Below are 21,259 nucleotides of genomic sequence, written 5' to 3'. Positions count from 1 at the left end.
AGCAGTAGCACAATTAGTGAAAGTACTAAAAGTCTTTGAAATACATAGAAGAAAGAATGGTGTAAGCTGTCCTCTCTCTCTCTCCGCCTCGGCTGCCAAACAGGGAAGGGCCCCCTGTCCAGTGGACACGAGACACACGTGACCTTACCTATCATTAGAGATGGCTCACGCTCCTTACCCTGCCCCCTTGCCTTGTATCCAATAAATAACAGCGCAGCCAGGCATTCGGGGCCACTACCGGCCTCCACATCTAGGTGGTAGTGGTCCCCCGGGCCCAGCTGTCTTTTCTTCTATCCCTGTCTTGTGTCTTTATTTCTATGATCTCACATCTCTCCGTACACGAGAAGAACCCACAGGCCCAGTAGGGCTGGACCTTGCAGTTACAGGGAGCCATGATAGCACCATTGCACTCCACACTGGGCAACAACAGAGCAAGACTCTGTCTCCAAAAAACAAAAAAACAAAGTTGAGATTTCACATCTAGACGACATTTGAGACAGGGTCTGGCTTCGCTGCCCAGGCTGGATTGTGGTGGCTCCATCATGGCTCACTGTAGCCTCCACCTGCTGGGCTCAGGCAATCCTCCCACCTCAGCCTCCTGAGTAGCTGGGACCAAAGGTGCACATCACCACACCAGGTAGTGTTTTGTATTTTTTGTGAGATGGGGTCTCACTACATTGCCCAGGCTGGGTTCAAGAGATCCACCCCTCAGCCTCCCAAAGTGCTGGGATTATAGGCAGCAGCCACTGCACCCGGCAGTAGTGTGTTGAGTAAACACTCTATTCGTTAGCATTCCCCTCCCATGAGCCTCGGGAGACACCGGGCTTTGGAAGTGATGCTGGCGGTCACAGAAGCGGAGATCAGGGCAGGGTTGGCATCCAGTACGGGATGGGGAGAGAGCCCTGCAGAGGGCTCTACACCATGGCTCCAGCGACGCGATTCCCTGTGGGGACCCACCTGCCCTGCAGCTGCCACACCACCCCAGGCCAGCAGGTGTGACCCCCTGGTCACGGGCCACCCCAGCCCTGAGCACAGAGATGGACACACGTCCCGGCCCACACAGACACAAGCAGCATGAAATTCAGAAATAAAGATATAATGAAAGACCTTTTTTTTCCACAAGAATAGGTTAAATACATACAATTGGTAAATTATAGAGCAATTCTGAATAAACTGATCAAAAAACGAAGAAAGATGAGCGCGTGCGGGCTGGGCTTGTCTCACGCCCGCCTCCGGACAGGGTGGGTTTCTTGCCGGCGGCCGTGCCCCACCTCGACGCGATGCACCTGCGGTACATCCTACCCAGGCGAAGTCACGGAACAGATGCAGAAGAGGGGAGACGGCCGCGACCCGGGGAGCCACGCGGCCCGAAACAGCCCCTGCTGGCTCTGGCGTCTTTCCGGGCCAGGGTGCCCCTCTGCCATGTTCCGTGGACAGCGAACACCCGGGCCAGAGCCATTACCTACTGTGAAGGCCAGCGCAGGGGGCACGGGATGTGAGGGAGGCCCCCGAGGGCACGGGGCCTTCTGCAGGGACTCCGGTCCTCCGCCTTCCACCAGCATAGGAGGACGGGCTTCTGGGCCACCGGACATAAGGAATTCAGAGAAAAGGCTCTGCAGGTACCCAAGGCCCCCCAGCCTGCAGCACCGAGGGGCGCCCAGGAGGCCTGGCCTGCGGAGGGCACCGGCAGCCCCCGCCCCGCTCGCGGCCGCCGCAGTCAAGGGCGACTTGTGGTTGGAGTGAGCAGGCTCCTGGCTTCCAGGGCAGCAAAAACCCCCAAGCACTTTCTAGAAGGAATGTGTTTCATTCTGACTGTAAACACATTTGTAAATGCTGAGACCAAACCCCGGCTTATGGATCCTGAGCCACGGCCATCACTGGCCCCGCTAAGCCTCATCACCACACGGCCAGGCCAGACCAGCACCCGCGGACGCCAGCTCCACCCCTGGGCCCCGAGGTTCCCACCCGCTGAGGAGCCGGGAGCTCCGAGAACACAGGAGCAGCCCGCGGTCGGCAGCAAGTTTGCATTTCTAAGTGACCACATCTAATAAAATGAAAAATGGGTTTACTAAAACAGGTCCAAAGACAACACGGAAGATAAGCTACAAATCCAGCACACAAGGCCCACCCACACCAGCCCCAGCGGCCCGTGGCCGGGACAGGGCTGAGGCTCCAGTCTCCTCCAAAGCCCAGTCACACATTTTGGTTTTTGCTTCCCCTTTCAGGTTTTTAAAAGCTAAACCTAGGAGCCTGGTGGGTCTGCCTGTGCTGGGCAGTGTGTCCAGCCTGCCGAGGTCACGCTCTGGTGCGCGGTGCCCTCAGTGGCGCCTGGGCCTCACTCCTGCGCGATGCTCCTCAGCACGTACTTGACCGTGTAAGCAAAGGCTGCAAACCCAACTATCACAAACAAGTTCGCCAGGGCGCCACCCAGGAGTCCGTGGTGCCGGTTGGCCTGCTGGAGCCCTGCGAGGTTTGGGACAGCCCCCGGCGCATGCCCGTTGAGAAGCTGAATCCCGTTCTGGACGAGGTGCGTCTCCCCGTCTGGAACCACGTCTGGCAAGGGGAGAGTCTGGGGTCTGCTACTGAGTTCGTCTTGTGCTTTCTGTTTTTGTTTAATCTCCTAAGAGAAAAACAGCGAGAAAAGCAGCTGGTCTCCAACCAGCGCCTTCAGGACCAGCACTCCTGTTCTCAGGAGTCCAGGGTCCACCACCAAGAACCAAGCCCTAGGCTGTGTCAAATTCCGACCCCATCTCACAGGTGAGGGCCCGAGCGTGGCCGGCCTCACTGGCCCTGTGCCCCTTGGCCCCTGCACTCAGGCAGACCAGAGCAAGGCTGAGCCACAGAGGCCAAGACCAGGGAGCACTCCAGTCCCAGTCCCACATGGCAGCCGCTGTGCCTCCCAGCTATCCCCAGACACCACCCAGCTGGGTGCTCAGAACCACGAGCTCCACGCCCCCGTGGGACAGGCCCAGCCCCCGGCCCACCAGCACAGCTGTCCGCAGGCCACCCCCCAGAGCCCAGGCTTTCTGCCTCCCCTGCCTCGGGGCTCCTGGGGGAGAGGAGCCATCCCCTGGGGAGGTCTGCAGCTTCAGGACACAGATTTTACTCTTTGGAAAGAGGTGAAACTCAAGTGTTTTAACGCAGGGGAAGGCGAAACCCACTTCCGTCTTTCTTACCTCCACGACTTCAGGAAATAATTCACAAAAGACTTTATCTTTCAAATTAAATGCTAAACTCTGCACTGCCAGTTGTCTTTTCTAGGAAGGAAGGGAAGGGAATCAGCCAGAAAACTAATTTCAATTCTTTCAAGATTCTAAAAACAGATGATTTCAAAGTCAAGGGCTGCAGTCTTCATGTTGCAGAAAGCATTTAACAAGCACACTCTTCACAGCAAACTAACTTATAGTCTTACAAAGGCTTCTTAATCTTCCCACCATCAATTCATGATATCACACTTGATTCCTATTAAAGACAGAGAAAAACAAGCCACCCAAGGACCGTGCTCCCCGCTGAAGAGGCCCGGGCCGTCTGTGCAACTGGTACTGCCTTGGCCCACCCCAAGATCCCAAGGAGGAGCCCCTGGCGGGTGTGGATGAGGCTGGATGTGGATAAAAGCAAGACCGAGAGGCAGCGGGGAACACGAGGCCACAGAGCAAAGCAGTCTCCACGACAGTGCCTGGGACAAGGTGGGAACTCCACCCAGCCCCGCCTACTGAGAAGAAAGGCAGCTGCGGCCGGGCTCGGTGGCTCACGCCTGTAATCCCAGCACTTTGGGAGGCCCAGGAGGGCGGATCACGAGGTCAGGAAATCAAGACATCCTGGTTAACACGGCGAAACCCCGTCTCTACTAAAAATACAAAAAAAAAATTAGCCGGGCGTGGTGGTGGGCGCCTGTAGTCCCAGCTACTCGGGAGGCTGAGACAGGAGAATGGCGTGAACCCCGGGGGGCGGAGCTTGCAGTGAGCCGAGATTGCGCCACTGCACTCCAGCCTGGAGACACAGCGAGACTCCGTCTCAAAAAAAAAAAAAAAAAAAAAAAAAAAAAAAGGCAGCTGCAACTCAGGAACAGAGAACAGCCCCCCAGACACAAGGCTGACGGCCCACCAGGGAGAGGCTCTAAAACTCACCGTGAAGTCCGACGTCTCTATACTGCCCAGGGTGGGGCCCTTCTCCACCATGAAGCTCAGGAGCCCAGTCAGGATGGTGGAGACAGACCAGGCCGGGTTCCACGTGTCCGGGTGGAAATCCGTGATAGAAAGACACAGCCTGCGAAACGGGGGCCCCGTCAGTGCACACTCCCCACCGCAGCCAGAAAACCTCCGCGGCCCCTCCAGGCACCTTACCTGGTGTTGCACTTAAACCTCCCGTTGGGAGTGATCATATAGATACTGGGAGGTTTGAAAGGAAATTCTCTGGGAAAAATTAGTTTTCCATGATAATAGCCACCTACACGGAAACAAAACAGAAAGAGCCTTGTCGTCCGCCACAGCAGGGGCTCCTGGAGACCTCGTCCCCATCCCCCCATGCCACCCCCCCGCTCAGCTCGGCTCCCGGGTCCTCATTGCCCTCTCCGTCCCCAGCCGGCTCCCAGGCTCAGTCCCCCACTGACCTTGCTCTCCACTCCCACCCACTGTCATGACCACCCAGACCCAATGCCCCTCCCCACCCCACCTGTACTCACCACCCGACTGGACCCAGACCCCCACTGCCCCGGGAGCTCGAGACAACCACAGCTACTGCACACCCCTCTCCCTGGAGTGTCCACACACACCCCCACCAGGAGCAGAGGGGTCGGAAGAGGCATGCAGGGCCTCCTTGCAACACCCCCAGCACAGCAGGAGCTCCAGGCCCAGCTGAGGCCGCCCCTCTCAGGACTCCGGTCCAGACCCAGCGACTCTCCAGCACCGTTCGCTTCCCCGACCCAACTGCACCCAAAGGCCAGCAAAACGCACCTCAAACACACCATTCTCCACCACACACCCCTCCAAGTTCTGCCAAATGCCCCCTGCCCTGACCTGATCCCCTGGATTCGGGCCTCATTCATGGCTCTTCACACGTCCTACCCTCCCAAGCTCTCAAATCCACCTGACCAGGCTTTCTCCCTGCTCTACCAAACCTGACCTGAAGATCGACCTCAGGGTCACCCACACGTTCCCACTTTTTTTTGTTTTTTTTGTTTTTTTTTTGAGACAGAATCTTGCTCTGTCGCCCAGGCTGGAGTGCAGTGGCGTGATCCTGGCTCACTGCAACCTCTGCCTCCCAAGTTCAAGTGATTATTCTGCCTCAGCCTCCTGAGTAGTTGGGACTATAGGCGCGCGCCACCACACCCGGCTAATTTTTTTTTAATTTTAGTAGAGACGGGGTTTCACCGTGTTAGCCAGGATGGTCTCTATCTCCTGACCTCATGATCCGCCCGCCTCGGCCTCCCAAGGTGCTGGGACTACAGGCGTGAGCCACCTCGCCCAGCCGTCCCACTGGTTTCTGACCACCCAACGGCATAGCCTTATAAGGGGCCACTCCTGGCTCCGCCTCTCCAAAGCCCCACCCTGGTCTAGCTCCTCCACTCCCCACCCCCTCTTCCCACTCCAGCCAGCCCCTCTTCGCCCACCCAAGCACAGGGTGCTCTCCTCTCAGTCCTGGCATCCTCCTGGGGTCGCCCTAGTTTCACGGCCTCCCATCAAGAGCCCTGCAATGGCTGCTCAGCCACTTCCCCCACCCTGCACCCACGGGCCCTGTGCACACTCCAGGCCACTACACTGACCGTCCACAGCACAGCACCCAGACGCCCCCATCCAGGACAGAAATCCAGCCACTTCCACCAAATGGCAACTTGGCAACTCCATCCTCCTGGTATCACACCCACTCCATGAGCAAATCCTGTTGGCCCCACCTTCAAATCAATCTAGAGCCGCACACCCTGTGTGGCCTCCCCTGGCCCTGCTCCCAGACCCTCTATGAGCTGCCTCACGGCAGCCCCACCCCAGCCCGAGGCCCACACGCTGGCTGCCCAGGCTGCACCTGGAGTTGGTTGGAAATTCAGAGCTTGGGGCCAACCCCAACCAGAGGACCACAAGTGCACAAGCCAGGACTCCCTGGCCACACCTGCATGCATGACATGTGTGTGCATGCCATCAGGACGCACGTGTGTGCGTGTGTGCATGCCATCAGGACGCGTGTGTGCGTGTCTGAGTGTGTGCATGCCATCAGGACGCACGTGTGTGCATGTGTGTGTGCATGCCATCAGGACGCACGTGTGTGCGTGTGTGCATGCCATCAGGACGCGTGTGTGCGTGTCTGAGTATGTGCATGCCATCAGGACGCACGTGCATGTGTGTGTGCATGCCATCAGGACGCATGTGTGTGCGTGTGTGTGCATGCCATCAGGACGCGTGTGTGCGTGTCTGAGTGTGTGCATGCCATCAGGACGCACTTGTGTGCATATGCCATCAGGACGCATGTGTGTGCGTGTCTGCATGCCATCAGGACACGTGTGTGTGCATGTGTATGTGCATGCCATCAGGACGCGTGTGCACGTGCGTGCCATCAGGACGCATGGGCGTGGGCATGTGTGTGCGTGCCATCAGGACACGTGCGTGCGTGTGTATGCGTGTGCATGCCATCAGGTTTGAGGAGCACTGGCCTCTGTCCTCCCTCGGGCTCCCTGTGCACAGCCCTGCCCCAACGCGAGTCCCCAAATCGCCGCGGGCTCTTCTGCTCTAGACCCACCCTGTGTAGGATGCAGCACCCCTGCCCCTCGAGTGCTTCACATCTTGCAGGAACGCTCATCATCTTAGGCCGCCTCGGCATCCACTCTGAATCTAGGCTGGACTTTCTCTGACCAGAAGCGGGGCTGCCGCCCGCAACAATTTTCAGTTCACATCCCCCTTCCTCGAGCTGATCCACCCAGACGCCCGCCCTACGCACTGCCCCCTGGTGACCACCCACCATGTCCCCACGGACCCCATGCCCCACATGGACTGTGCAGCCACACCACGGAGTCCCCCACAGTCACAGCGTGGCCCCACGGGGCTCGTGCCCGCTTGTATTAAACCCACCAGTTAAAACTCCCCAAGGGAAACCTGTGTGCAGAATTCCCTGGACCCAATAAAGGGTCGGCCTGGGGGTTCCAGTCTCTCTCCACTTTCCCTGGCCTCCCTGCATGTGTGGCCTCCCGCACATGTTTCCCTTGTGTCTCTCTCTTGATCACTAGGGGCTGCTCTCCCTCCCATAGATCCTAAATGAAAACATGCCCTCACTGTCTGCCTCCCCTGAAGACACACATGGCCAAGCAGGGGGACGCTGCAGCTTCCTCTCTGCACTCTGCTCAGGGCTGGCATTCGAGGACACGCAGGAACAGGGGTGGAGTCAACAGTGGAGGGACGGCATGAGCAAGTGCCACTGTCACCCATCCTGGTGCGCGGCCACATCCACCAGGGAGAGGCGAAGCCCAGGAATGACACCCAGAAGACACAAGAGATCATAAGGAAAGGCCAAACCGGAAAGTGAGTGAAAGAAACAGGCTTGCTTAAAAGAGGAAGCGGGAACAGCCCAAGCGAGGCTGGAACGACGTTTAGCTCGGTGCTAATGGGCAAGAGTGACTTACACGGCAGGAAACGGCCAGTTGAGCGCAGAGGGTGCTGGGAGATGGACACCCTGCTGCCTCACTGCGCGCGCACACCTGTCGGGATGGGAGACGGGCGCCCTGCTGCCTCACTGCGCGCACACCTATCGGGAAGCCCCAGACGGCTATCCCACTGCTTGTCACCCGCCAGAGAAACCCAAGACAAAGGCACCAAGAGCCACACACACACAGACGTTCACAGCACCAGATGAAAATCAGGAAGCACCCACTTGTCCTGAAGTGGGTCCCTGGCAGCTTGAACATCCCCACACCCCAGGCCATCTGCTGAAAAGCCTGAGGCAAAGGCCTAGCTGGCTACTCTGCCCCATGGCCTGTCCCTCCTCTACCACTGCCTGACCCTCATCACTGGGGTAAGTCTTGAAACCACAGACTCCACTTCATTCTTTAGAAAAATTGTTTTAACTATTCTAGGTCCTTTGCCTTTGCATGTAGCTTGTGTAGTATAAAAAACTGAGATTTTGTTAGGACTGTGTGAAATCTACAGATTCACTCAAGGGGAATGATTTAGCAACATTTGTAGGAAGCCAGCTCTGAACTGTCAGAGTGGGCACGCCTGGGCAGCACCAGGGGCAGAACAGCCACGGAACCCAGTGCACGGAGGGGACGCAGCTAATGCACAGGCAGGAAGAGGGGTCAGAAATCCCAAAGTCAGGAAGGAAGCCGTCGTCAGCAGCATCAGATACCAGAGGCTAAGAAACTGAGGACTGAGAACAGCCCCTCGGCAAGTGGCAATTCAGAGGAGTTCCCTGGAGACTCTGAAGGAGAGCAGAGGGCAGGGCTGCAGAGAGCAAAAGGCATCCCCCAGTGAGGGGGAGGGCCGCGGGGACGGGAGCAGCAGTGCCATAGAGGGAAAAGGGAGGGGCAGTAGGAACACACATTCTCTCTCTGAAGGGAGGCTTTCCTGAGACCCAGGACCAGCACAGAGCCACACACGGTTGTGGGGAACAACGGAAGCGATGGGAGGGGACCAAGATAAAAGCACAAGTGACAGGGTTGGGGCCGGCAACGGCCGCACCACACCCAGGGGCTGCCCCCTCTTCTCCCAACTGTGTCCAGCCCTGTCGGGGGAGCAGCTCATCTCCACCAGCAACTGACCTGGCTGGTGAAGTTGAGGGAGACGGGGTGTGGATACAGAATTAATATTCACTATTTATTTTTAAAAAACTAAAACCACAAAACAAACCAAAAAAATGTAAAGCTGGCATAATTTTGCTTGTCAAAGACCACCACCCATTTTGGGTTTTTTTTTTTTTTTTTTGAGATGGAGTTTTGATCTTGTCACCCAGGGTGGAGTGCAGCGATCTCGGCTCACTGCAAGCTCCGCCTCCTGGGTTCAAGCGATTCTCCTGCCTCAGCCTCCCGAGTAGCTGGGACTACAGGGGCCCACCACCACGCCCAGCTAATTTTTTGTATTTTTTTAGTAGAGACAAGGTTTCACCATATTAGCAAGGATGGTCTGGATCTCCTGACGAGTTTCACTCTTGTCACCCAGGCTGGAGTGCAACGGCACGACCTCGGCTCACTGCAACCTCCGCCTCCCGGGTTCAAGTGATTCTCCTGCCTCAGCCTCCCGAGTAGCTGGGATTATAGGCATGCACTACCACACCTGGCTAATTTTGTATTTTTAGTAGAGATGGGGTTTCTCCATGTTGGTCAGGCTGGTCTCGAACTCCTGACCTCAGATGATCCGCCCACCTCAGCCTCCCGAAGTGCTGGAATTACAGGCGTGAGCCACCGCGCCCGGCCGACCACTACTCACTCGGTGGTATATATTCTTCAGATCAGCTGAAGGCACACACACGCATCGTAACAAGTACTTTAACACGCCCTGGACACCTGCTCCCGGGCCTTATCTCACCACGGCCTGCTGGCATCCCCAACGCTGGTCATGGGCAATGACACGATGATGGAGGGCCCACCCTACAGATGTACTCCTGCACTCTGGCTGCCCTAGTTGCAGATGATCCAGAACTGGGATTCCTGGGCCAAAGGAGAGTCCACAGGTGTGGCTGTGTTAACTCGGCCAAAATGCCTTCAGGAGAGCCTTTTTCATTCTTACCCACCCACAACCCTCCCAACAGTCCAAAGCAGGGGTTGCAAACCTTCTTCTAGCAGCAGCACTCTCCTCTAGTGAAATCTCATCCAAAGCCTCCACACACAGGCAAACAGAGCCTGCTGCTCCAGCCACCTGAAGCCGGGGCCCTGTGGCTGGACAGCAACTGCTGACCTGGCCCTGCTCTGCCTTGTGCTTGCCGGTGGGACAGTATTCACGGGCACACTGACTACTGACCTGGACCAGATCGAGGCTGGCGCCAGCCTCCGCCAAAGGCCCCAGAAACTTGCTGACAGCTCCAGCATCTACTCTATAAATGACACTAGGTCTCTAGGTGGTGTCTGCTGACCTGGAGGGGTCAGGCTGCTGGATCAGCCTTGGTAGTCGATGAAGGGCTGAGGTGCTGGACAGGTCCTGCAGCCTCCCGAAGCCCCAGGTGCCACCACACAGGGGTACTTGCACTTAGCTCAGAGACCGTCCTGGGGATTGCGAAACCCTGGGGGCACCCAGCACAGAAGGCACACTGAATAACTGAATATATGTGCCTTTCCTTTGATGATATGCACTGGGTCTTAAGAAATAGTAGAACAGGCCAGCTTCAGTGTTTACCCCGGTCTGGTTTTCTCAGCTATGGCCCTATGGTGTCAGAGGCTGGTGAACACAGACGCTACAGGCGGCCCAGCAGGCTGAGACACATCAGCGGAGCAAACACTTCCAGCGTGTGGAGAAGCAGACGAGGAGGAGTTCCAACTAAGCCAATTTAACTAGCGCACATCCAAAGTAGAAAGGCTGCTGTTTGCAAATAAAAGATGTTGAACAGGCAAGGCTGACTGAGAATATAAAAACCGCCTGGTGTTCTTCTCCTAAGCACAGAATCCTTACCTTCATAAGGGGTCATCTCTGGGCCTCGGACGACATAGTGCCTAAGGGAGAGAAGAAAATTACTTGGGATTTGAGGACAGCAAATTCTCCAAAATCTGAATCATTCCAAGCCTGGGGTTTATAGAACCCAGCCAAAATTACATTCACATTCAGGCAGTGAACAAATGAAGGTGAAATGTCACACAGCCACACGGCTTCAAAACCCCCGTCTCTTCTACCGTGGGTGCTTTTAGTCTCTTGTAACAGGATCTTAGAGACTATACTTTATAAGTTTACCATAAAGTACCTTTGTTTCGACAATATAACATGCACGAAGCTAATCTTAATAATAACTGAAATCTTAAATAAATTTTAATTTCACAGTACATTACTAAGATGTACTTGAAGACTGTAATCCCAGCACTTTGGGAGGGCACGGTGGAAGATCGCTTGAGCCCAGGAGTTTGACACCAGCCTAGGCAACATAGCAAGACCCCACCTTAATTAAAAAAAAAAAAAAGTTAGCCGGGTGTGGTAGTGCATGCCTGCAGCCCGCCTACTCAGGAGGCTGAGGCGGGAGGATCACTTGAGCCCAGGAGTTTAAGGCTGCAGTGAGCTATGATTGTGCCACCACATCCCATTTGGGCAACAGAGTGAGACCCTATCTCCAAAGAAAAAACGATGTACTTTGAAATGTATATTCTTAAATGTACTTATATATAATGTGTTTTTTGATATCACACATGCAGGCTAAACAGAACACAGCTAGTGATGCGGGGCCGGCTCGGTGCCCCCAGCCCTTTCTCGTGCTCCTGGAAAAACCATAAGTGACTTGAGCAGCTGTCCTGGAGCAGAAGGAACAGGAACTGCCATGATTGTGTCCAAAGCCACAGTCCCCACACAGAGCTCACCCTCAGACCAGAGGCAGCAGCAAATCGACTAAACACTCCTCCACACAAATAAATAAGGCTTCTGCTTTACATAAAGAAGTGTCTGGGCTTTACAGATTCCCAAACGAAACAGAAGAGCACAGAGAAGAAAGTAAAACCAGCTAGAAATGCCAGAAACCAGACACGGCTTCAACTGCCAACACCGGCCAACACCGGCCATCATCTTTCCCCTTGCTCTGCCCCAGGACATGTGTGCCATCACTTTAAAACTAATGGGGGCTGGGCTCGGTAGCTCATGCCCGTGATCCCAGCACTCTGGGAGGCCAAGGTGGGTAGATCACCTGAAGTCAGGAATTTGAGACCAGCCTGGTCAACATGGTGAAACTCCGTCTCTACTAAAAATACAAAAATTAGGCCGGGTGCGGTGGCTCACACCTGTAATCCCAGCACTTTGGGAGGCTGAGGCAGGTGGATTGCCTGAGGTCAGGAGTTCAACACCAGCCTGGGCAACACGGTGAAACCCTGTCTCTATTAAAAATACAAAAATTAGCCAGCCATGGTGGCGCACAGCTGTAATCCCAGCTACTCAGGAGGCTGAGGTAGGAGAATCGCTTGAACCTGGAAGACGGAGGTTGCAGTGAGCCGAGATCACACCGCTGCACTCCAGCCTGAGTGACAGAAATAGTACTCAAAAGAAACTACTAATGGGATGATGTATCAGCAGAGCCAGCTGATATGTTTTACTCAAAAAATGCCATTATCACGTGTCACTGACCCAGGAACCCAGTGGCTCTGAGCTCAGCACGCAATGCACCCAGGAATGTGGCCTTACGTTGTTACTGTGCCCAACCTGCGAAAACTGGGAAGAAATGAAGAAGTCATCCTCTTCCTGAGACAGAGCCCAGCAGCCTTGGGGCGGCTGAGAGAAGATGGGATCCACGTGGCCCACAGCGCACCCCACAGGCCTTTTCTGGGAAAGCAGTCTTCTCTCAGGGAAGGGAGAGACACCTGCCGAGGACCTGCCAGGGGCTCTCGCACTGACGCTGCTGTCCTTAATGCCTCAACAGTACAGGCAACATGGGCTACGCTGAGCCCCTGCTCTCCTGGAAGTCTGGTATTTTGGTATTTTGGCAGGTGCCAGGCAGAGGGTGCCTAGGACCAGCCCCATAAAGTCCCTGGGCCTTCCCCTAATATGTTTTACTTTCCAATGAGTTTCTCTGCTCAACATTCCACACATGCCGTCCAAACCCAAGCCTGCTGCTGGGAATGGAGCACAGAGACTTTGCCCCACATGCCTCTTCCGCTGGCTGACTGCAGTTTTCTCTCGTGTGTGTGTGTGTGTGTGTGTGTTTTCTCTCCTGTGTGTGTGTGTGTGTGTGTGTGTGTGTGTGTGTGTGTGTGGTGGAGTCTCACTCTGTCGCCAGGCTGGAGTACAGTGGTGCGATCTCAGCTCACTGCAACCTCCGCTTCCCGGGTTCAAGCGATTCTCCTGCCTCACCCTCCCAAGTAGCAAGTAGCTGAGATTACAGGCGTGCGCCACCATACCGGGCTAATTTCTGTATTTTCAGTAGAGACAGGGTTCCACCATGTTGGCCAGGCTGGTCTCAATCTCCTGACCTTGTGATCCACCCACCTCGGCCTCCCAAAGTGCTGGGATTACAGGCATGAGCCACTGTGCCTGGCCTTCTCTCCGTAATTTTAATGGTGAGTATTCTTTGTGAATCATCGAACCTGCACCGGGACTTGGGGACGCCTGACCCACAGATTTGTGGGGAGGGATTTCCCCACACAATGAAGACGTCCTTGCAACCAGGGAGGAGGCGGCTACCGTGGAACTTGTCCCTCTCACCTGCCAGCGATGTCCTGGGGCCACATCTGATTTTCAACACTGGGGGCAGAGAGCACTCTGGTGGCCAAGGGGCTCCGCCTCACCCTGGGTATCCTCCGCCTGCCTGGGCTGGGCCTCCTCTGTGAGCCAGAGAAGGTGGACCCCTGACCAAGCCGAAACACACTTCCTTTCAACTCACTGAAATATCTTTTCTCTGGAATTAAAAAAAATTAGGCCAGGCATGGTGGCTCAAGCCTGTAATCCCAGCACTTTGGGAGGCTGAGGCAGGCAGATCACCTGAGATAAGGAGTTCGAGACCAGCCTGACCAATATGGTGAAACCCCATCTCTAAGGCAGGAGAATTGCTTGAACCAGGGAGGCGGAGGTCACAGTGAGCCGAGATCACGCCATTGCACTCCAGCCTGGGCGACAGAGCAAGACTCTGTCTCAAAAAAATAAATAAGGCCGGGCGTGGTGGCTCACGCCTGTAATCCCAGCACTCCGGGAGGCCAAGGCGGGCGGATCACGAGGTCAGGAGATCAAGACCATCCTGGCTAACACAGTGAAACCCCGTCTCTACTAAAAATACAAAAACAAAAAATTAGCCGGGCATGGTGGCAGGTGCCTGTAGTCCCAGCTACTTGGGAAACTGAGGCCAGAGAATGGCATGAACCCAGCAGGCAGAGCTTGCAGTGAGCCAAGATTGTGCCACTGCACTCCAGTCTGGGTGACAGTGCAAGACTCTGTCTCAAAAAATAATAATAAGTAAATTTTTTTTTAAAGATCAAAATATAAAACATCCTCACATTTTATTTTATTTTATTTTATTTTGAGACAGAGTTTCGCTCTTGTTGCCCAGGTTGGAGTGCAGTGGTGTGATCTCAGCTCACTGCAAGCTCCGCCTCCCGGGTTCAAGCGATTCTCCTGCCTCGGCTTCCCGAGTAGCTGGGACTACAGGTGTGCGCCATCATGCCCAGCTAATTTTTGTATTTTTAGTAGAGACAGGGTTTCACCATGTTGACCAGGCTGGTCTCGAACTCCTGACCTCAGGTGATCCGCCCGCCTGAGCCTCCCAAAGTGCTGGGATTACAGGTGTGAGCCGCCATGCCCGGCCTCTCACACTTTATTTCTTACCAAATTACTAGCAGACCTGTAATGGCAGTGTTTTGACAGAGCAGTATGCACTCTCACACTCTATACTTCAGCAAGGGGGAGAGTCACCATGAGGTGAATGCTTATGAGGCACAGGTCCTCTCGTTGTCAGCCTGAGGGTCGGGGCACCTGGCCCAAGCCAGTGCCAGGGACAGGAGTGTCGGACCCTAGTCCTGTCAAATACTCCAAGCCAAAACAGGCTAATTCCCATATCCAGAAGCAAAGAGCAGAGTCTAGAAAGGCAGTTTCTCCTCTAAGTGCCTGGAGTGCACACCAGCAACAGCTGTGAACCCTGCATACCTGGACCCCTCCCCTAAGGACCCCACACCAGAGATTCTCTCCAGCCCCAACCTGAGTCAACCTGGACCCCGCCCCCCTCAAGGGCCCCACACCGGAGATTCTCTCCAGCCCCAGCCTGAGTCAAGCACGGCTCTGTGATGTCCCCGGCATGCGTCCATTGGGAAAAGACCAGAGAGTGTCCACAGGCCCCTGGGCACCCACTCACCCCGGGGGAGGGTGCAGGAGCACCTTGCCAATGCCATGACTGGGGCACCAGGCTCACCCAGCAGGGGCCGGCAGAGGCCTGCGCGGCAGCGACAGTCAGTGCGGGGTGATCAGTGGCGCGGAGCCTTACCACTCGAGAATATTCGAAGGGAGGGGCTCGGCACAGATGTAAGGCACCGGGTCTTTCTTAATGCGAAGGTAGTCCTGCTTCAGCCTCTGGGTTGCTGTGGTCGGAGCCCTCTTATTGCTGGAGCTGCTCATCTGTTAAAAGCAACGTCTACACTGACGACGAGAAGCAACGCCGGCCACAGCTCTCTCCCCCAGCGCAGCCCCACTCCCGCTTCTGCAGCCCACCATTCATTCAGGGCCCAGTCACCCAGAGTCACAGCTCACAGGTCACCCTCACTTGCCACCCGCCCAGACACCCAGAGGCCCTGCAGCTTCTCTCTTCCCGTCTGTCCCGCCACCACCTTCATTGACACGACGTACAGCTCAGGTACAAAGACGAGGAGAAACCCAAAGCCTCATTCCTGTCCTCCAAAAACTCACGCACGGATACATTTACAGGGCCTGAGGGGGTATTAAGGCCACAGCCTCAGACCAGCTCCTGAGGGCAGCTACTCGCACCTTCCAACTCAGCTCAAGGACCCCGCACTGATGGAGAATCCACACCATGGAAGTGGGCAGGCACCACCGCCAGCCCCTTCACCGCACCCGGAAGCCCGCTGCCCAACATTTACCACTGGCCACAAGCAAAACGAGCCGCAGAACGGGGGAGCCTCTGCGGCTGGAGGGACGAGGACTCTGGAGACTCCAAGGCACTCACTGGGCAGAGCAGCTGTCTTCCTGGTAGAAGGGGCCACAGGTGAACAGGCCACACCTGAGAAAGTGCAGTGTGCAAGGGCCCAAGCACAGTGAGGGCAGGGATAAGACTGGCCAGGGAGGCAGGGCCAGGGCATAAGGGTTTATTTACTTATTTTTCGTGAGACAGGGTCTTGCTCTGTCGCCCAGGCTGGAGTCACTGTGGCCTTGACCACCTCGGCTCAAGCAATCCTCCCACCTCAGCCTCCTGAGTAGCTGAGACTACAGACGCATGCCACCACGCCTAGCTAATTTTTTATTTTTTGTAGAGCTGGGATCTCACTATGTTGCCCAAGGTGGTCTCAAACTCCTGGCGTCAACTGATTCTCAGGCCTCAGCCTCCAGAAGTGCTGGAATCACAGGCAGGAGCCACAGCAACCCGGGCCCCACAGGGGTTTGGGGTCCAAGCCTCAAGGCAGATCATATCTTCTGTTAGGAAAGTCACTCTGGTGGCTCCATTGGGACGTTCAAGACAGCACTGAAGGCCAAGCATGGGGCGCGAGGCACCATCATGCAAGAGAGGAGGCTGGATCAGGGACCCCAAGGCCCCTCAGCCACACCCGAGACTGGGGAGAGGGGTGGTGATCATCATGCAAGAGAGGAGGCTGGATCAGGGACCCCAAGGCCCCTCAGCCACACCCGAGACTGGGGAGAGGGGTGGTGATCATCATGCAAGAGAGGAGGCTGGATCAGGGACCCCAAGGCCCCTCAGCCACACCCGAGACTGGGGAAAGGGGTGGTGATCATCATGCAAGAGAGGAGGCTGGATCAGGGACCCCAAAGCCCCTCAGCCACACCCGAGACTGGGGAGAGGGGTGGTGATCATCATGCAAGAGAGGAGGCTGGATCAGGGACCCCAAGGCCCCTCAGCCACACCTGAGACTGGGGAGAGGGGTGCTGATGAAAACAGGGCTCCCTGCTGCATCAGACTAGCTCCAACTCAAACCTTATTTATTTTTTTTTTTTTTTTTTTGAGATAGAATCTCACTGTTCGTTGCCCAGGTTGGAGTGCAGTGGCGTGATCTCCGCTCACTGCAACCTCTGCCTCCTGGGTTCAAGTGATTCTCCTGCCTCAGCCACTCAAGTAGCTGGGATTACAGGTGCCTGCCACCATGCCAAGCAAATTTTTTTTGTATTTTTAGTAGAGACGGGGTTTCACCATGTTGGTCAGGCTGGTCTCGAACTCCTGATCTCAGGTAATCTGCCCACCTCGGCCTCCCAAAGTGCTGGGATTACAGGCGTGAGTCCCCACGCCCAGCCATGGCCACACGCTTTAATAACGTCTGTGGACATCAGTGGCCATCGATAACGGACAGTGACCAGTGATCTCCATCCTGACCTCCCAGTTCCCACAAACCGGGTCTACTCTAACCAGTTTCCTTGCTGATATGCTTTGGCTATGTCCCCACCCAAATCTTATATTGACTTGTAATCCCCATAATCCCCCATGTTGAGGGAGGGACCTTGTGGGAGGTGACTGGATCATGGGAGCGGTTTCCCCAAGCCGTTCCAGTGAAAGCGAGTTCTCAGGAGATCTGATGGTTTATAAGGCAGATCTTGCCTGCTCTCTCTAGCCTGCTGCCATGTGAGACATGCCTCTTCCCCTTCCGCCATGATTGTAAGTTTCCTGAGGCCTCCCTGGCCACACGGAACTGTGAGTCCATTAAACCCCTTTTCTTTATAAATTACTGAGTCTCGGGTACATCTTTATAGCAGCATGAGAACCAACTCATACACCTGTAGACAGCCACACATTCCACCTCCTTTCAGTCTCCACCTGCAAGAGATCTACAGACTTGGCCTCTCTAACCGGTTTATTCCTCCTCAGAGAACCACCACCAGCAGCCTGTTTAGTGTCTGCTCCCAACCTGAGGATGTCAATGGCCAGGGCTTGGCTGCTCACCCCACACACCCAGGGCCTGGAGTGCAGAGCTCAGCCAGGGCACCCACAGCGTGCTCCCAAATGTGTGGCCTCAGCACCACCCCCAACCCTGCTTCTTGTTCTGGGGTCCCTGACTCTTGCATTCCTTGTTCACCACAGCCTTCCCACTCTCATTATCTTCTCTAACGCAAAATGTCATCACTTCTCCCATCAACACCACAGGAGCCTCCCAACTCCCCCCGTGGGTCCAGAAGGTCTGAGCTTCTAGTCTCTTCCTATTTCAAGGCCCTCTTGTACGCATAAGTCAACATACTGTTCCGATCACCCACTCCCCCATCCACCCTTCAGGATACTCCACAGCCAAGCAAATAAACATCAACACATCCTCTTGCCTGCCAGCCCCTTGACAGAGGCAGCCCCAGCCAGCCCTCCTCATTCCCAGCTCCCAAGACCCAGCACGGCCCGGGTCCCACTCCAGACTCCTGACCGACACACTCCTTCTCACAGCTGCTTCCCAGCCTAGACTGTACTGGAAACTCCCCAGGCCCTTTCGGGCATAGCCAGAGCCACTGCCTTCAGAGGCCTCCCTGATTTCCCTGCCAAATGCCTCCCACTCTGTCACACATCACTGGCCTCCATGTGACCCCACACACAACGCAGGGCCCTTCTGGGCCCCAGCAGAGGCAAGGGCGGGTTCCTCTGCCTAAGGAGTGCCTCCCCAGGAGGGCCCCCACCAGGGATGGGGTTACAGTCCTGCCTGGGAAGGAAGTGCTTCCACACAGTGGCATCCCCAGCTCCTGGCTAAAGAAGCCAATGGGCCAGGGATCTCCCCTCAGGCCAACACCTGGTGATGGCCACAGTGATGACCCCAAGCAGCACCGCCACACAGGCTGTCCTTTCGACACTCACCCTGAAGCTAACACTCTGCCATATACAAAATAATTTACTGGACAATTCAAGTGCAGGTGGGTCTGGGCTTAGCTAAGTGGCCAGGCCGCAGGTTTAACGAAAGTTCATGGACAGCCGCGCAAAAATAAAATAGATTCCATCCAGTGAGTCACAAACAAGCTTCTCTCCCATACCTGCTTGGAGAGGCTTTTAAAATCATGTTCACGATTCAACTGCTCTTTCCACAGCCACTCTTCCTGAGCTTCACACAGAACAGCATTCTCACGTCCCCCAGGAGGCCAGGGGGCTATTTCCCCCAATTCTTCTCATCCCAATATGACAGCAGGAAGGACAAGGAAAACAAAAATTCACAAAGGGGCTGGGCGTGGTGGCTCACACCTGTAATCCCAACACTTTGGGAGGCCCAGGCAGGCAGATTACCTGAGATCGGGGGTTCGAGACCAGCCCGACCAACATGGTAAAACCCCGTCTCTACTAAAAATACAAAATTAATCAGGCGTGGTGGCATGTGCCTGTAATCCCAGCTACTCGGGTGACTGAGGCAGGAGAATCACTTGAATCCAGGAGGTGGAGGCTGTGGTGAGCCAAGATCAAGCCATTGCACTCCAGCCTGGGCAACAAGAGCGAAACTCCGTCTCAAAAAAAAAAAAAAAAAAATTAGCCGGGTGTGGTGGTGGGCACCTGCAATCCCAGCTACTCTGGAGGCTGAGGTGGGAGAATTACTTGAACTCAGGAGCCGGAGGTTGTAGTGAACTGAGATCATGTCACTGCACTCTAGCTGGGCCAACAGAGACCCTGAATCAAAAAAAAAAATTCCACAAAGGAAGCAAACTGTGAGAACAGAGTTTGAAGCATATGTGCCTCAGGTTCCCTTCAAACATCCCCACAGACAAAGGACACCAAGCATATCATCCTGCTGAGAGAAAGAGTTGGCGATTTTAAAACAAAAAGGCACAGGAAAAAAAAAATGTTCACACACAGAAACTGCATTAAAGCAGCGTGAATCACCGAGGGCAGCTGTGCCCAGGTGCTGAGGCAGTGGCTGCCCAGCGTCCCTCACCCGTCCCTCTTTGTCTGGACAGCTCTTTCCTGCGTAGGGGATGTGGCAGGAAACCTTGGCCTGACCCATCGGCCAGGCGCGTGGCACACCCAGGTCCAGGACTGCCACAGAAGTCTCTGCCTTCTCCACCAGACTGCTCCGGAGGCTGGACGGAAGCCCGGGCCGATGGAAGTGGGACACTCACCTGCGACTCACACATGCACCTGCCTGGGTCACCTGCCTGTCACTCATCCACGCACCTACCTGCCTGGCTCACCTGCCTGTCACTCACGCACGCACCTACCTGCCTGGCTCACCTGCCTGTCACTCAAGCACGCACCTACCTGCCTGGCTCACCTGCCTGTCACTCAAGCACGCACCTACCTGCCTGGCTCACCTGCCTGTCACTCACGCACATCCCTGCCGAGAGTGGAACTGCTAAGGAGGTCAGCGGTGCCAGGCCGTGCAGATGACGGACTGCAAGTTCCGGGCACCCAGACCCAACCACGCCCTAGGCTCAAGTGCTAGACTAAGCGAGATACTCACGATCCTTTCTTCGGAAGCCAGATTACACAGTCTGGTTGCCCTGGAGCAGGGCGCGGGGCCACCGACCTGCCCCAGCCAAGCCCGCTGTACACTCTTCGCTGCCCACCTCCCACCGGGCTGAGGCCCGACCTTTCAGCCGCTTCCTATCTGGGTCTGGCAAGAGGATGGCAACCGGACTTGAGTTAAATACACACGCACTAAGTGGCAGGCACTGAAAAGGACGCCAGGAGGTGACACCTGGCCAGGGGCTGAAAGGATGCAGGGAATTGGCAGGTGTGGATGGCGAGGCCCGGCGCCGCTTAGAGACTTGTTCCGGGCTCGTGTCTCACTCGCCGGCCGGCGGTGGTCTCCCACTGTCACCGCCCGGGTTTCCCAGAAACGCTGGCCCTAAGCACAGTCCCGGGCACGCTCGTTTCTCTCGGGGTTTACGGGGCAGTCTGGAGTCTAACAGTTCAGGGGCGAGGCGACGGCGGGCTCGACGGCAGCCCTCCCCCGACACAGACTCCCGTGATCCACTGACGAACCAGGATCGAGGCTGCCCGTCCTGGGGCAGCTGCAAGTGTCCCAGCTGACGGGAGACCCGGCCGAGTGGTCAAGTCCCCGACATGACCCTGACCCGGAGCTCCGGGAGCCCGCCGTAACCGACCTCGGGTTCCGCGCAGGCAGGCTCGGGCCGGGGCCCCGCGGGCGGCGGGCGCGAACGGAGAAGCGTCGCGCAGGGTCCCCCGCAGCCCCGGGCCGCCGCTGTGGCCGGCTCCGGCAGGGGGGACGAGCGGGCCCGAGGACCCGGCGCAGGCCTGCGAGCGCGCTCACCTCTCCCTGTCGCTGCGCGTGGGCCGCCGCCGCGCTCAGGCTCGCCGTAGTCGAGGCCGGAGCAGGGTGCGGAAAAGCGGGGCCCGCGCCCGAAACAGCCGCACCGCCCCGGGATTGGGCCCACCGAACCCGCCGCAGGGCCGCCGCCGCCTCAGCCTCCAAGATGGCCGCTCGCGGGGCGGAACCAGCCTAGCTTCTGCTTCCGGTGCGCGGTCCGGGGCGGTGGGGAGGGAGGGGGAGGGCGGGCCGCTCTAGGCAGACTGGCGGACCGCCCCCACG

The 21,259-nt window shown here is 56.3% G+C and overlaps 1 protein-coding gene across 12 annotated transcripts; it reads right to left on the bottom strand.

The window, feature by feature from the left end:
* Positions 1-1,080: 1,080 nt before the first annotated feature.
* UBE2J2 (ubiquitin conjugating enzyme E2 J2) lies at positions 1,081-21,181 on the bottom strand. Of its 12 annotated transcripts, XM_054687027.2 has the most exons (8): positions 20,168-21,140; positions 15,671-15,776; positions 15,061-15,191; positions 10,578-10,618; positions 4,344-4,446; positions 4,128-4,266; positions 3,177-3,257; positions 1,081-2,620 (listed from the first exon to the last, which is right to left on the bottom strand). In XM_054687027.2, exons 3-8 carry the CDS (start codon positions 15,189-15,191, stop codon positions 2,336-2,338), a joined length of 780 nt encoding a protein of 259 aa, XP_054543002.1. In that variant the 5' UTR covers positions 15,671-15,776; positions 20,168-21,140; the 3' UTR covers positions 1,081-2,335.
* Positions 21,182-21,259: the final 78 nt, after the last annotated feature.

Source organism: Pan troglodytes, chromosome 1, assembly GCF_028858775.2.
Source record: "Pan troglodytes isolate AG18354 chromosome 1, NHGRI_mPanTro3-v2.0_pri, whole genome shotgun sequence".
Lineage (NCBI taxonomy): Eukaryota > Metazoa > Chordata > Mammalia > Primates > Hominidae > Pan > Pan troglodytes.
This window is presented reverse-complemented; position numbering and strand designations above follow the sequence as displayed.